This window comes from Capra hircus, chromosome 18, assembly GCF_001704415.2.
Source record: "Capra hircus breed San Clemente chromosome 18, ASM170441v1, whole genome shotgun sequence".
In the NCBI taxonomy this organism is placed as follows: domain Eukaryota; kingdom Metazoa; phylum Chordata; class Mammalia; order Artiodactyla; family Bovidae; genus Capra; species Capra hircus.
Genome location: NC_030825.1, coordinates 51,942,242 through 51,958,690, shown reverse-complemented (window position 1 = coordinate 51,958,690; position 16,449 = coordinate 51,942,242). Strand labels below are relative to the sequence as shown.

At 54.2% G+C, this 16,449-nt stretch overlaps 1 protein-coding gene across 1 annotated transcript; it reads right to left on the bottom strand.

Moving 5' to 3' along the window:
- Positions 504 to 15,961, bottom strand: DEDD2 (death effector domain containing 2). The gene is made up of 5 exons (XM_018062497.1): positions 15,827 to 15,961; positions 14,851 to 15,217; positions 12,920 to 13,039; positions 9,465 to 9,605; positions 504 to 1,705 (listed from the first exon to the last, which is right to left on the bottom strand). Exons 2-5 carry the CDS (start codon positions 15,176 to 15,178, stop codon positions 1,314 to 1,316), a joined length of 981 nt encoding a protein of 326 aa, XP_017917986.1. The 5' UTR covers positions 15,179 to 15,217; positions 15,827 to 15,961; the 3' UTR covers positions 504 to 1,313.

The following is a 16,449-nucleotide window of genomic DNA, read 5'->3' as shown; positions in this document are numbered from 1 at the left end:
AGCTACAACCTCAGCTGTAGCCATAGGATACCAGGAAGAAATACTTGCCCTCAGGAGGAGGAACAGAGATCCAGGTTTTAAGATAACTGCCTAGAAGGTGTGAGGAGTGGAGAGCCACTTGGAGATGCTTTCTAGGCAGAGAACACCGGCTGCTGAGCCCTTTGGTTTCCAAACCCTTGAACTCTGTTGGCCTTGGGAGATAAGAAGCTGGCCCTCCTCACTGAGGGTTAAAAATGCCAGCACTCCCCAGAACATACCAGAGCAAAGCATGTGTGAGTAAGCCTGGGAGAGCCTTTGTGATTCCAAGGCAGTATCTCCTCCTTCGATAGATGAGGAAACTGAACCCAAGAGGAGGGCAAGCCTGGGGCAGCAGCCAGCACATGATGGTCCAGCATCCTGCCCACCCTCCAGCCCGACACCAGGCCAGGAACTCTGGGACTGATGCCGGCCCTGATTCTCACCAGCTCCTTCCTCCAGCCCATGAAGAAAGAGTACAGCCCTGCTGCCCACCTTGTGCCCCATCCAGGGCAGTTTTATTGGTGCCATTGGTACAAGGCCTTGGCCAACAGCCCCAAGCCTTTGCCTCCCCCTTTTCTGAGAAGGAAGCTGGATCCTTGGCCTGGCCTCCTAGGAAACAACACATTTGGTCTGATGTGGCTGCAACACACACATGACACCCTGGGCACAGATCTGTGTGCAAGTCTGTGTCCAGCTTCAAGGAGCAGGAGAGAGTGGAGGCCAGGTTCATGGGTGGAGCCCCAGCTGGCTGTAGAGATGTGTGGGCAAGGTGAGCAGGCCCCTGGTGCACCCCAGCTCCAGTGCCCACTGGTGTGGCTGAAGCTCAGGGCTGAGGGACCGTATAATCAGAGATCCTGAGAGAGAAGCCTGAAGGCCAAAGAAGTAAGTGGAGCAGGCCAGGGCAGGCGCCCAGGGGTGGTTTCAGAGAGGGTAATGTGAGTGCACACACACAGCCCAGGGGTGGGAGACAATGTGCAAGGGGCCTTTGGTGAGAGGGGCTATGCCTCCCTTCCTTTCAGATCTGCATGCCTGAGCCCCTGGCCTGCTGAAGCTGAAGGAACACACCTAAGGGTGGGGTAGGGGGTGGGGGGAGACCAGGAAGGAAACTCAGCTGGAAGTGGTTTAGGCCTCAGAGCCCACATCCTGTGGGAGGGTCTAGCGAGGGGCCTGGTGTCTGTCAGAGTCCGCGGTGCTGCTGGAGTGACAGTCCTCTAGGGGCAGAGATGGTCGACATCCTCCCAGGGAGAAGGTGGCCCAGAGGCGAGGAGGTGGGGTCAGTCCTGCTGCATCCAGGATCAGGAGGCCTCGGGCGAGCGCTGTCCCCCCTCCTCCTCCATCAGCAGCAGGCGGCGCCGGCCAGCTTCGTAGTCGGCCTCGTCCACGCTGACCAGCAGGCGGACGGCCTCCCGGCCCACCGCCTCGCGTAGTGCCTCAGTCAGGAACACGCCCCGCAGGGCCTGCAGCAGGGCACCGCTCAGGTAGTCGCCCCAGAAGGCGTCCAGGTAGGAGAGCTCGGAGAACTTGATGTCGCACACCACGGAGCCCAGGTCCCGGGAGCGGAGCACCGCGGTGGCCTGCCCAAACACGTCCAACTGCCGAGCCAGTGCCTGGGGCCGCCGCGAGGCCACGCCCTGCTCCAAGGCTGGCCCGTGCTCACAGTACTCTGCTCGCACCCTGAGCCGGATGTCTGCGGAGAACGAGGGACTGGTCAGGGAGGGGCCGCCACCCGCCCTCCCCTCCCCGCCGCGCCTCAGCGTGAGTTGCACTGCCCCGGCCCTACATCCTTCCTCCTCCTGGTAACCACACCCAAGTGTGGGTGACACCCTCGCTCGCTTGGGCTTGCTCTTGCGGTCTGACCTGCTCCCTCCTGACCTGCTGGCCCTGTGCTTCCCCTCACGTGCCGCACTCCAGCCTCACCACCTCCGTGCTCCTCCCCCCAACACCTGGCAGGTTCCGCCTGGCTCTGGCCCTCCCATCTTCCAGCTAGGGATGGTCTCTCCCCACTGTCCGTTCTCTCCTCAGTGTCTGCAGGACTTATTCTCTCATCTCCTTCAGGTTCAAGTGCTGCCTTCCCAATGATCCTATTCCGACCATCCAACCTACCACCGCCCCCGGGCCTCTGCACTTCCCAGACCCCATTCCATTTCTGCTCCATTTCCTCCCCCGGCACTTAGCATCTTCTAACCCACCCCAGTTTTCATTCACTGTCAAGCTAATCACCTATCTGCCCCCACTGTGAGCTCCCTGAAGGGATTTTTGTTTCTTGTTCACATGGTAGGTACTCAATACACATTTGTGAAAGAACCAACGCGTAAGTAAATGGATTGGCTTTTAAGTAACCAGCCGTCCCCCTCTTCTGCCCCCAAACAGTGAGATTCATGTGGGGCCAACCATATCCTCAGGCCCCCACCCACCAAGGCAGGCACCAGGCCCAGGAGACTCAAGGCCAAATTGGGCTGGCTCTACAGAAGCAGGCGCTCTCCTTCCACAAAGGCTGCCCAGAAGATGGGCTCTGAGCCCAGGCCTGCTGGGGGCCATTCTGCCAGGGGCGGGGAGAAGGAAACCTATACAAGGCCAGGGACAGACAGGAAAAGACTCCTGAGTTCATCATGTGTACATGGAGCACCTGGATTTTCAGCTCTGATCAATTTCCTTTCTGCTTAAGCCAGTCTGAGGTATGTCTGTCACTTATAACCCTGCCCACATCCACCCAAATGACGTGGCAGCTCTGGGCAGGGGGTGGGACGTGGGACTTCCAAGGCCATCTCTGTCAATGTGACCTCAGGCATATCCCTTCCCCTCAGTTCAGTGGAATCACTGAACTCCCACCTGTGAATCTGACTGCTGACTACTGATACCCACTCACAACACAGGCTGCCCTGAGGATCAAGTGTAAGCTGGAAATGACAAGCAGCAGAGTCATATGAACTCATTTAATCCTCAAATGACCCTGTGAGGCAGGCCCTAGTATCCCCCCAATTTACAGATAAGGAAATGAAGGCAGATGAGAAAAAGGGGACAACAGATGATGAGATGGTTGGATGCCATCACTTACTTCATGGACATGAGTTTGAGCAAACTGCAGGAAATGGTGAAGAACAGGGAAGCCTGGCCTGCTGCAGTTCATGGGGTCGCAAAGAGTCAGACATGACTTAGCGACTGAACAACAAATGAAAGCAGAGAGAAGTGACCTGCCCAAGGTCCCACGGACAGGGAATGGTAGCGTGACAGTGCAAGGATCAGAGGGCAGTGACCCTCCCATGCCCCAGACAGCAGCTTCAGGTCAGTGGAGCTGATCCCACCCCAAGACCCTTTAGGCACTAGCTATGTGACCTGAAACAAGTCACCACCTCTCTTGAGCCCAGGGTCTTGCCTAAACCAGGGGACAGTCCCTCCTGGAGAGGGTTATTCAGACGACCGTCCGCCAGCGGGTGCTACAGAAGGGCAGGCACCAGCAGCTCGGATGCAGGGGCACGTTCACCATTTTTGACTGACGAGGCCGATGAAGCTCTGGGAGGGGAGTGTCAGGTCCCTGACTCCTTTCACCTTTCAGAGACTGTGTCAGCCGCAGAGCAGAAAGCAGCAGGCAGGGCCCCGCTTCCCCAGGCAACTTCTCAGCACCACCCACTTCCTCCTCCCACCCCAAACCCCAAACACTTCCTCTTTCTGCCTCAAGGGGAAGCTGACCCTCTCTGCTCGAGGCCTAGGAAAACCTGCTCAGCCTCGACCCCCAGGACTTCCCACGACACGCAGGCCTGGCTCCCTCCATCCTAGGATCAGACAAGACTTCTGGGCCCACATCCTTGACACCTCTGAATGTCTGACCAGGCCCTCAACAGGCATGAGCTGGGAAGCAGGGGACCGGGGGGGAGCAGCACCTGTCCAAGGCCACACGGGGGTGCTCAGCAGCAGAGGCACAGAGCCAGGTGGCGGAGAATGACAGACCTTGAGGCGAGTCCCGGCTCTGCCACTCTCTAGCTGTGGGGCCTTGGGCATGTGACCTCACCTCTCTGAGCCTCAGTTTCCCCATCTGAAAAACATAAACAAACAAGAGGTCCCTGCTGCACGACGGGGTCATGAGGATCAAATTAGGCAACGCATGAAGCATTCGACCCAGAGCCTAGGCACAGAAGGCACCCCCAAAACAGGAACTGTGATTTCGACACTCCCCTCTACCCCCATGGCCCCTGCCTAGGCCCTGCGCCAGCTCACCTGGGCCCGAGCCAGTGTCCTCCCTCATCTCCTCCTGCAATCCCAGCTCCATCCTCCATACGCTGCCCTCCAGTCACAAGGGCAGTGCTCCCAGCACAAGCCTTACTCACAGAATGAGCTGGCCATCTCTACTGCCCAGAATGCCCATCACCCACCAAGGCCTGGCTCACTTGCAGCCTGGGGCCTGCAGCCGCCCCCTAGCTGGCATTTCCCCTAAGCACAGCCGGCTACTAGACCTGTGGGAGAGCCTGTCTATTCACACAGAGCCCACTGGGCACGGTCAGGGTGGAAGGAGGACTGGACCGGGGGGACCCGCACATCCCTTTCATTCTTCTGTTTGATAGGTATTTACTAAGTGCCAGGAGCGCTGGGGAGACACAAGTAGGACTGGAAGACCTGTGAGCCGCAACCAAGGAGCACTCTGTGCGGGTCACACCCTGTGTGCTCTCCTGTGGTCAGTCATGTCTGACTCTTCACGACCCCATGGACTGTAGCCCGCCAGCCTCCTCAGTCCATGAAATTTTCCAGACAAGAATACTGCAGCAGATTGCCATTTCTACTCCAAGGGATCTTCCCAACCCAGGGACTGAACCCGCATCTCTTGCATCTCCTGCACTGCCTGGTAGATTCGTTACCACTGTGCCACCTGGGAAGGCCACAGCACACACGTGACACTCAGTACTTACTGCACCAAATACTCCTTTACACCTGGTGACCCTTTTGATGATGCCTGCAACCTTATGAGGCTGTGCTGCTGTCCCCTTTTCGTAGATGAGGAAACTAAGGCAGAGAGTCACCTGCCCTGGGCCACACAGGCAGGAAATGGCAGAGCTGGAATTCCAACCTAGATGCTTGCCTCTAGAGCCCAAGCTCTCAACTATCCCTAAACTGTGTGCTGCCTCTCACACAACCATACACAGAAGTCTATAATTAAAAGACATTCCAAGGGTCAGGAGAGAAAATTATAGAGTGTGAGTTGTAATTTAGATCAAAATGATCAGAGACAACCTCTCCAGGAAATGATATTGGAAGTGCAACGTGAAGGCGGACAAGGAAGTCGAGGCAAGCAAGCAGTGAAAAGAGAACAGCGGCTTTCCCAGAAGAGAGATCAGTGTTTGTGAAAGCCCAGAGGCAGAGCATGAACTTGGGGTATCCACAGGCTGGGGGGCAGCATGAGCGGATCACACTGGAAAAGGGTACAAGGGGACACCAGGAGGGGCCGGGCTGATTGCGCCCTGGCAGGCCAGGGAGGTGGGAAGTCTGGGGTCTTCCAAGCTGACCGCACGTCTCTGCACCTCAGTGGCCTCCTCCATAAAACCACCTCACCCCAGCACCTGTTCTCATGGGGCCACTGTGAGGATGACAAGGCTGGATGCCGGTAAAGGGCAGACTGAGGTCAGTGCCTGGCAGGTAATGAGTCCCCTGCAAGCAGCAGGAAGGAAGTGGCCTCAGGACAGCAAGCAGCAAGGGGGTCAGGAACAGAGCCAGGGAGCACTGGGGGAAGGCCAGAGGTAGCTGAATACTTTCCTCGGGCCAGGAACACCGAGCTCTCGCCTGCAGTCCCTCTCCACAGGTAGGAAATGCTGCCTGCCGCCAGGGTGGAGGGCAGGGCCAGGTTTTCTTGGAGGAGAGCTGCTTCTGCCTCCTGCACTCAAGTGGGCACCAGCGCCCCCTTGGCTTCCCTACGCCACACCTCATCAGTCTCTCTTTGGGGGCAAAATGGGCCCCAGAGGGGAATGGGAGGGGCTTTCCAGTGGGGAATCAGGGAAGGTTCGAGGGACACAGGCCACAGGAGAGCAGGTAAGCCACCATGCATGCTGGACCATGCGTTGCATACGGCTGGAGGCCAGGGACGACTCTCACTCAGGTCTCCCCTCCGGGAGTTAGTAACAGGAAAGTCTGGGGACCAACAGGATGGGTACCCAGCAGAGAGCAGCCGCCAGCCAGTGCTAAGGGACAGACTCTGCCCCCAATGCCAGCACCTCCTCTGGACAACAGCCCGGCCTGCCTCGGCTCCAGGTTCTTCCCCAAGGCACAGGCAGAAGTCCTTCAACTTTCCTGAACTAATGGACAGGGAGGGACAGCGGGGACACACGGCCACCGAGGCAGTAACAACCTCCGCCTGCTTCCGGAAAGAAGGGCACACCAGCACTTTTGGGAAAAAAAGAGACTTCCTTGGCGGTCCAGTGGTTAGGACTCCATGCATTCCCTGCTGAGGGCGGGGCGTTTGATCCCTGGTCAGGTAACTAAGATCCTGCAAGCCGCACAGCACAGCCAAAATTTTTTTTAAAAAAACATCAAACCCAAATCTGATCAGGCCTCTCCAGACCCAACTATCAATTTTCAGGAAAAACAGACAACAGAGGAACATGGTCAGTCAATCCTATCACAGAATGTAATTGGCAAAATCTTGTCTCTGGGAAACACAACCACACAACTACCTTCAACAAATACAATGCAAGGCGGGTGGGGGAGAAACAAGATGGGGCTGGGGGCGGGGGGCGCAGGGAGGGTGGATCCGATAGATTAGGAGAGACTCAAGAGCACCAATATTTAGAATAATTAGACATTTAGGCACCGAGAAGACATTTGAGAGTAAGAAGTTACTGGGTTTTTCTTTGTGAGTTTTTTTTTGGTGAGGAGAAGGCAGGGGGCAGATGCTGGGCTGCACAGGTTGCAGGATCTTAGTTTCCTGACCAGGGATTGAACCTGGGCCACTGCAGCGAAAGCGCCAAGTCTGAGTCCTAACCACTGCACCACCAGGGAACTCAATTCTTATCTTCTCGAGATACACAGTGAAAAATCTACCCATGAAACAACAGGACACCTGGAACTGACTTCACAACAACGTGGCTAATGAAACCATGGCCCGACAGTGGTAGAGGTTGGGTGCTGGGGGGCCGAGGGTGGAGGTTCTTAATGCAAGTCTGTCTGCTTCTGTTTCTTATCCAGAAACAGATAGGGGGAGGAGCAAACAGATTGGGGGCGGGGGGAAACGGAAGCAAAGCTCAGCCTGTCATTCAAGCCCTCCAATTGCTTCCCGTCATTTAAAAGATGCAAAGGCCTGGCCTGAGGCTCAAGGGCTCTGCAGGACAGGCCCCTGGCCTTCTGACCGCCCCCGCACATCCCCTGCTCCAGGCTCGCCAGCTTCCGCTCCACCACTGACATGTCCCCGCTCGAGTCTCTGCTCCTGCTATCCCCTCAGCCTGAAACACCCTTCCTCAGCCATCCACACCCACCTGCCTCTCTCCCTGTCTTCTGAGAGGCATTCCCAGACCACCCTACCCTGAAAATCCATCTAGAACTGCATTTCCCATCATTCTATAAGCCCTGTCCCTGCTGGTTTCTCTCCGCAGCTGACATCGTCAGTCTCTGTCTTCCTTCTCTTAGCTTTTTCCTCCCACCAGAATACAAGCCGTGTGAGGGCAGGGCCTCCTGTCTATGGGATGTGAGCACACAGTCAGCGCTCTATAAATGCGTGTGACAACCAAATGAACAAACCCGGGCTTTCGCCCAGCCTGCCTGCTCCACACATGGCGGACGATATCTACCTCGGGGGCCGTCTTGAGGACTCAAGGTCCAGGAGCAGCACACTCAGCACAGAGCACAGTGGACGAGGGATGAGGAAACTCAGAGGTCCCGTGACTGAGTCCAGGATCCCCCAGGGCCCATTCCTCACACTCTGGGGCCCTCAGGAGTTCATTTTGGTTCAATCCCTCAAAGGAGCGCAGTTGACTGGGGGGATCCAACCTCACAGGTGGCACAGGTGAGGGCGGGGCCCCCTTCCTCAGGTCTGGAGGGGCCTCCTTCCAACCCCGAGACTAAGCCATCTCCATTTTCAGGGGAGAAAACCCGGGCCCTACAGGGGAGAGCCTCACACTGGCCCCACCCTGCCTGGTGAGTCAGCAGTCAGACCTGCTCACTCATCTCCCACATCAGGAACCAGTCACACCCAGGTTAACCACCACCCCACCCTCAGTTAAGACGCTGAAGCCTCCACCAGCAGGACCCCTCCCTGGCCTCAGATTGGCCTGCTCCAGGGAGGCAGAGGCTCTCGGGCCCCCCAGCCAGGGGGTGGCCCTAATTACCACCTGACTAGGGAAGAGTCACAACCAAGCAGCCACCCCCTCACGTGGGGGCTGTCTGGGGTCACGGCTGGTTCTGCTGGTCTGCTCCTCCTGACGGCACCCCAGGACAGGTATCTGCAGCCTTGGCCATGGGGTGGCTTTGGTGCCCAGGGCCTGGGGGGCCGAAATGGGCACCGGGAGGAGGCAGAGTATGCGCTCCCGAGGGGTGGAGGCTCTGCAGGTGAGGAAGGCCCCCCGCCCCCACCGGAGGCTGAGGTCTCCTGGGGAATGCAGAGCTGCCGCCACTCCCCCTCAATCTTCCCGCCTGTGATCCCACCCCAACCCAGTCCAGCCTGAGCCTCTCACTAGCTGATACCCTCTGTGACTGAGCCTTGTCCCACTCAGAGGAAGGGATACCAGAGCAGCGTGTGGGAGTGTGAGGGAGTGAGTCCTCTCCTCACGACTAGTGAGAACTTCTCACAGGAAGGTCTTCATGAGTCTGCACAGCAGAGTCCCCTACCCCACTCAACCCAACAAGTCTGCAGGTCCAGTCAGCCCTATGGTTTATTTCCGTAGGTTCACCTCCTTCTCACCTCTCCAACGCCATTCCCCTGGGCCAGACCTCAGCCCAATCCATGTTAGTCTTGAAGCGCCTCCACTCAGGTCCCTGCTTCCACTCTGTTGCCTCTATTTCCCATGCACCTGAGAAAGCATGGGCTACCTGTGCAGCACTGTTCTAACACTGCACATTCTAACTGATTTACTGACTGATTTTCTAGATGGAACCAGAGTTCACCTCACTGCCATGCTAAAAGAAAAAATCCCTTGGAAAGACTTGACCTCTAGTAAAAAAATCTAACTCCCATCTGCCCTGAGACCTGCCAGGCCCAACCTCTCAGGCTCTGCCTGGCTCTTCCAATAAAAAATGAAAATAAAGGTAAGGGATTATCAGGAAAGGCCTCCTGGAGAAGGCTGCACACAACATAATCTTTGGACTATGGGTGGGAGGTAGACCACCAAGATGGCTACAGAAAGGGCAAGAATTCTGCTGTGCTGAACAGGTGCCCAAGCCGCTGCCTGCCCCCTGGGTGTCAGACAGGGGGCTGCTTCACCCGCCTCCAGCTCTACGCTGTACATGCGCTCCCTGAGGCACACACAGACACCTACCACAGGTCACTTTGCCCTCTGAGGTGGGCCGGGCTGGCTCCTGCTGCTGCTGGGGGGTGGTGGTACCCGCCCTCCGCCGCCGTCTGGCACCACCACTGGGACGGCCCCGACTCCGCCGCTGCCGCTTAGTTGGGGGAGAACCTGAGGAGAGAAAGATGAGGTAGGCTAAGGACCAGATGACAGATGGAACACCAAGATGGGAGCCCAAGGAAGCGCTCAAGTCTGGACTCTGGGCTGGGAGACCCTAGGTGAGCCCCTCTGCTTCCTGGACCAGAAGATACAGAGTAAGGACAAGTGAGCATCAGGTAGGACAGGTGAGCACACCCCACCTGGCAGTTCCGCCCTCAGATGTGACCCTAGAGAAACCCTGACTACTCACACCAGCAAACAGGCAGGACAACAGTTATGGGAGCCTGGAGCTTTGTTTATGGTTTCTAACCATGTAAACCTGAAAACAAGGTAAATGTCTGACGAAAAGTGCACACAGGAGTTTCCAAATAGATTGCTGAGTGAAAGAAAGCAAGTAGCTACAGTTTGCTACATTCTACATAAACAAGGAGACGAAACAAGAATGTATACATTTTTGCTATTTCTGCAAGATGGAACACCATAAGGCTATAAGGGAAATGAAATTGATTATCTACTGGGAGGGAAGTGAAGTAAAGTGAAGTCACTCAGTTCCGTCAGACTCTTTGCGGCCCCATGGACTGTAGCCTATCAGGCTCCTCTGTCCATGGGATTTTCTAGGCAAGAATACTGGAATGGGTTGCCATTTCCTTCTCCAGGGGATCTTCCTGACCCAGGGATCGAACCCCGGTCTCCTTCATTGCAGGCAGATGCTTTACCCTCTAAACCACTAGGGAAGTCCGGGAGGGAAAGAGACAACAAAAGAAATGATACTTCTAAGAACATCTTTTCTGCATACTTTAGATTTGACTTTGGAATCATGTAACTGTTTTATGACATACTCAAAAAATTAAGGCAGCAAAATAGAGCATAAAATTAAACAGAAACAAATGAATCTAAACATACATGGAATAAGTAACACACAGCAGGAGAAAAGGATTTTAAGTAACTAGGAAGAATATTGTGACCATAAACTCTTAGTAGGATATACTCTGAAAACAATTAAAAAATCACACACAAAAATCTTATGTTTCATTCAATAGACATGGTTAGCACGTTCCAAATTTGAAAATGTTTTATTGTTATTGTAAAATAAAGCAAATTTAAGTCCATGTCTTAATGTTACCAAGAACCAAGATTTTCAGGGTAAGATAAAAATGTCCTTGTAAGGACTTCCCTGGCAGTCCAGTGGTTAGGACTCTGATTTCACTCCCAATGATGCAGGTTCAATTCCTAGTCAGGGAACTAAAGTCCCCACAAGCCAGCTCAGTGCAGTCAGGAACACAAACAAAAAAAGAGGTTCTTGTAATGTTAATTTTGAACTGAAAATACTCACATGGATTTTTATTTAAAGGCATAGTTTCTAGTTTGGTTCACTGTAACAGCCTAGATACAATGCGCCTACTCAGCCTCTGAATCTTGGTCTCTAAATACCACTGCCTCTAAGAGAAACCAGGCTTCTGGAAACAGCTGATTCCAGGGCTAGGGAAGGAAAATACAGGGAACCCAGGACATCCTGCAGTCCTACCTACAAACCAAGAAGCATTCAAAGAATGAGGCAGACACATCAAAAAGACACAGGAGCTAGCCACTTTGAACATCAGGAAGAATAACTGATTCTAACACATTAAACACACAAGAATACCTGAGTCCACGGTGACACTCCTCACTTAAAAAAGAGAGGGAGGGATGGATAGAAGCAAAGAGAAAAGTAAAACTCCTTCTGAGAAAATGCCAGGTAACAGACACAGGAGAGAATCTGAAAATCACTGTGAGAACACCAGTATAACAACTGGTTCAGGCAAAGATTTCCAATGGCTGATAAACCCACTGGGGATGCTGCTGGGGAACAGGATGAGTGAAAATGTCATCCCACAGATTAGCTACTAACCACGAAGGGAAAAATACCTCTGTACTAAGGGCAAATACACCAGATAACCAGGTAAACAAACTTGCTCACTCACAAAAGGAAAACCAGGCCTCCTCATGTGCTCCAATGTGAAGCTGATGGCATCAACCAAGGAACATCCTGGCCAAATCCACATAACCTAAATCTAACCGACTCTCTAAACACCATTCCCAAAATACAGAGGACAGAGGGATAAGTTAAAAGATACTGTCAGGAAATCATCAGACACATCCAGAAATAATCAGGACACTAAAAAACAAGCGGCCTGGTCAATGTCTTGAGAAAATAAAGAAAAAGGTACCTGGTGGCAGGGGGTGGGGGGGTTCTATAGTAGAGATTAAGGTGACTAACAACGGAGTGCCCAACAACACATCTATAAGTGGATCCTGAAAGTCCAGACAGGATTGAGAAGATGTGAAACAGGGTCATTAGGATACCAGAGGATTAGTGCTCATGCCCTTTCTCAGGTATGATAATGGTCTTGAAGTGGTATCAGACAATCTCCTGATTCTCACGAGATGCCTGCTAATTTAGGGGTAAAGTGTCCTGATGCCTATAATTTACTTTCAAAGAGTTCAATAAAAAAAACCCAGAGTTATACACCCACACACAAAACAAAACTGGCAAAACATTAAAACTACTGAATCAAGGTGAAAGATACGAACAAGTTTACCATACTGATCTTTCAACTTCTCTGTATATTTGAAATTACATTTGAATGACTAAAAACTTGGGAGAGGGGAGGAGAATAGATAAATTCACTGCCATGGCAATATAACAAGACCAGTTAGAAACCCAATGTGAATAAATCTCAGAAACACATCCAATAAAGACAGCCATGTGACAGATAACACCTACAATGTGATGCCATTTAAATGACATAAAACCACAAGAAACAACTGCACAGGTTACTTCTGGACCCAGGCTTTTGCAGCAATAAACACACAACCCCACACACAAACACAAAACAAAAATGAGACAGAATTGGGACTTCCCTGGTGGTCCAGTGGCTAGCAATCCCCCTGACAATGCAGGGGACACTGCTTTGATCCCGGATCTGGGACGATCCCACATGCCTTGAGGCAACTAAGCCCATGCACCACAACTGAGACTGTGCTCTAGAGCCCACGAGCTGCAACTACTGAGACCATCTGCCGCAACTACTGAAGCCCATGCGTCCTAGAGTCCATGCTCTGCAACAAGAGAAGCCACTGCAATGAGAAGCCTGCACACCCCAAGTAGAGCAGTCCGCACTTGCCACAACTAGAGAAGGCCCGAGCGCAGCAATGAAGACCAAGCACAGCCAAAAATAAAGTAAATATATACATTTAAAAGAGAAACAGACAAAATCACCCGTCAGGCTCCTTTCTTGATGGGTCAGGATGAGGTAGGTTCATGAGGCTTCAGAAGGGACACTCACCTGTCTCCCACTGACCCTGCTCAGCATTCGAAGAACTGCTTGACTGGCGACGGCGACGGCAGCTGCCCTCCATCCTCCTTGAAGAGTTGGACAAACCATAGCTATACCGCTCTGGAGACACTGGGGATGGGGCAGGGGATTGAAAAAAGTATTTGAAACCTCCAGCTTCTCCCAGGCCCAGCCTCCAATTCTCACCCCTCCCCCCAAAGATGAAAGCCTGCCCCACAGGGTACCTGAGTTCCCCAGAGGTCAAAGCCCAGACAGCCACTCCTCCTCAAACACCTCCAACCCAGTAACTGCTCCAGCCTCCCAGGATAGACACTCATCACCTCCTGGGGCCACCCAATCCACGTCTACAGCAGCACCAACTGTCAGAGCTATTCTGTAAGCTGAGTTATGGTCAAGATTCAGGCAATGCTGCCTACGTGCTCCCCACCCCCAACCACCCCCGGGTCTCCCTGAGGCCCTAAGGAGTAGGCAGGCCCCTGCAAGCTCCCCAAATCTTCTCTTCCAGAGCTTGACCTCCAGACACATTTTTCCCAAAATGCTGTCAGTTAGGCCTTAAGGTTACCCTTCTCCTGGTTATCCAAACCCCATGGGCTTACCCTGGACAGGGAAGCTCACAAACGCCCTCCCCAAACTAGCCACAGCACCTCCAGTAACCCAGCCAAGGGCTCAACAGCTCACAGCCTCAGCACACAAGAGGCTCCTCACCTGCTCGGGACTGTTCTAGGAGTACTTCCCTTACAAGGGTTAAGGGCATTAACTCTGGAGACAAACTAGCAGGATTTGAATTCTAGCTGTGTTATCTGCAAGCTCCTGTGTGACACGGCTTCTCAACTACTCTCTGCCCTTACTGCCATCTCTGCTCCTGCCACACTGGCCTTGGACAGTGCCAAACTCAGTCCTACCTCAGGATTAAACAGTCTGTCTTTCCCTAGAATGTTTCCCTCTTGAGATCTAGACACTCGGGCAGTACAGCAGCCTCAGTTCAAATGTCACCTTCTCAGAAAGGACTTAACTGGTTATAAAAACTTCAGGGGGCAGCCTTTCACTCTGAAACACTCCACACTTCATACTCTCTCGGCTCCACTATTCTGTTTCAGTCTTTCCATAGCCACATCTAAAAGCGAATCATTCAAATAAAGTCATCTTCACATACTATAACAACAGTGATAACAAGTCATTCATCTGTCTCATAGTCTGATATCGTTTAATCGCTGCTCACCTCCAACTCTCGTGTGACCCCATGGATTGTGGCCCTCCAGGCTTCTCTCTCCATGGGATTCCCCAGGCAAGAATACTGGAGTGGGTTGCCATTTCCTTCTTCAGGGGATATTCCTGATCCAGGGATCGAACCAGTGTCTCCTGCATTGGCAGGCGGATTCTTTACCACTGAACCACTAGGGAAGCCCTCTATAGTCTGATACCCCCACTAAATGAAAACCTCAGGGAACAAACACTTTGTCAGTCTCATCAAGCTGTACCTCCTGTTCCCTATTTCCCAGGGACACACAGGATTCTACTGTTGTATGTGGGCAAGCTGCGTAACTTCTCTGAACCTACTGTGCTTTCCCTGTACAGTGGGGACAGTGACAGGACTTCCACTTAGGATTACTGGGGGGGGGGGGGGTCATAAGGTGATAGTGCACATGAAGGAGGACTTACTGCTATGCCCGGCATGAAGTAAGCCCTCCGTAAACAGTGGCCACAAACATCACTACTGACATGGCCAAATTTCACAAGCTCACCCCTCCCAGAGCCATGCCTCCTCCCTCTTGTGTTTCTCATTGATACCCTGGGAGGAGGAAAGAGTGCGATGAGACACATACTGTCTGATATGGCTCTCTTCATATCAGGCACCGAGGAGGCCCAGCGAAAGCAAGGCCCTCTCCCCAGTGGAAGTCGGTCGCCCGCCCATTCCACCATACCTGGCCGACGCCGCTTGCGCGCCAGGTGCGGCAGCAAGTCGTGGCGGGACAGTAGGCGCAGGAGTTGCCCCAGCAGCCTCAGGTTGCTCTCGTCGCACTGCCCGCGGCGCTCCAGCTCCAGCAGCAGCTCCAGGCCACTGCGGGCGCGGGCCAGGCCGCCGGGGGCACCCGGGACCTCGTCCAGCAGGAAGGCTAGCAGCTCCAGCTCGCACTCGGTCAGCTGCCCGCCCACCACCTCGAACATACGGTGAAGCGATAGCATCCCGTAGTAGTCCAGACACTCATCCTCCTCCCAGCTCGGGGCCGGGGTCGACCCGGTCAGCGCCATACCCGGGGGAGCGGGGCAGAACAAGCTCAGAACCAGGGCCTAGAACCCACACAGCGAGCAGGAGGCAGCGGTCAGCGACGCGGGGACCCAGACCTGAAACCCCGCCAGTGCGTGTCCCCAGCAGCGTCCTGCCGGGCAGGGCCACCCTCAGTCCCAGCCCTTAGAGCCTCCCCCCTCTGCCACAGGAGAATGGTATCGCCCGAGGTCCCCTAGTAACAGGTCCAGACGCCAGACCCCGCTCATCCTCCTACCACTCGGACTGGCCAGACCCGAGGGCCCCTGCCTAGGTGGTATGTTCCGAACAAGCCTCCCAACCGAGCAAGTGACTCGGTCCGAACAAGCCTGGGGGCCCAACTCGGGGCACCCCGCCAATCGCCCTTTGTGAACAATACTGTCTGGACATGTTCCTTGGCTCCGTCCAGAGGTACTGTCGGATCGGCCATACAGGTCAACATAAGTGGTACCGCCCGAAAGTGACCCTCTGTCCCCTACAATGAGACAGACCAAAGCCGCCCTTCGCCCCACACAGGTGGCGCTGTCCGAATCCGACCCCCTTGCCCTGGAAGGGCGGTACCTCCCTCTCCCCAGCACCCAGGTGGTCCCGTCTACCCGCCACTGGTCGCTTGTAGGCCCTCTCTATAGACTTACCGAATTCCGGCGTCCCACGACTCCCAGGCGACGGCCGCAGCCACTTGTTTAGGATCTTTCTGGCACCTTCTCTATTATTACGCCTGCGTCACCTCGCCCCTCCTCCTTCGCCCAACTCGCGCAGGTGCGACCGCCACGCCCCTTAGGCGCAAGCGCAGAGTGAGCTTCCAGGCCCCTCCCCTGGGCCCGCCCCCAACCGTAGTGTTTGGCAGGCCTGTGCTGCGCCTGCGCAGAGCGAAAGTGGCGCCGCATCTGGGCTGGAGCTGGTGGTACCCTTTTGCAGGGTCGAATCTAGCTACAGTGTCCTTGTTGCCCCACATCACGACCTGCTGAAACTACTCATGTCATGGACTACAACCCCCTCCTAATCACAACCTAGAAGCCCACGTTACCACTGCTTTCACCTGTCGGTGGCAAAGGACCATAATCACGACCGTCCTGGCTCTGGGTAGTGCCAAGACCCCTTATGATCAGGACTTGGACTTCCCTCCATTAGACTGCCCCTTAATTCTACTGGCAACCTATACCCCATCTGTGCCATCTCGTGGGCCTGACTAGAATCCCACCTCATCGAAGAGACATTCCCCATCTATAAATTCCTTCCTCAATCAAGGCTAGGACTC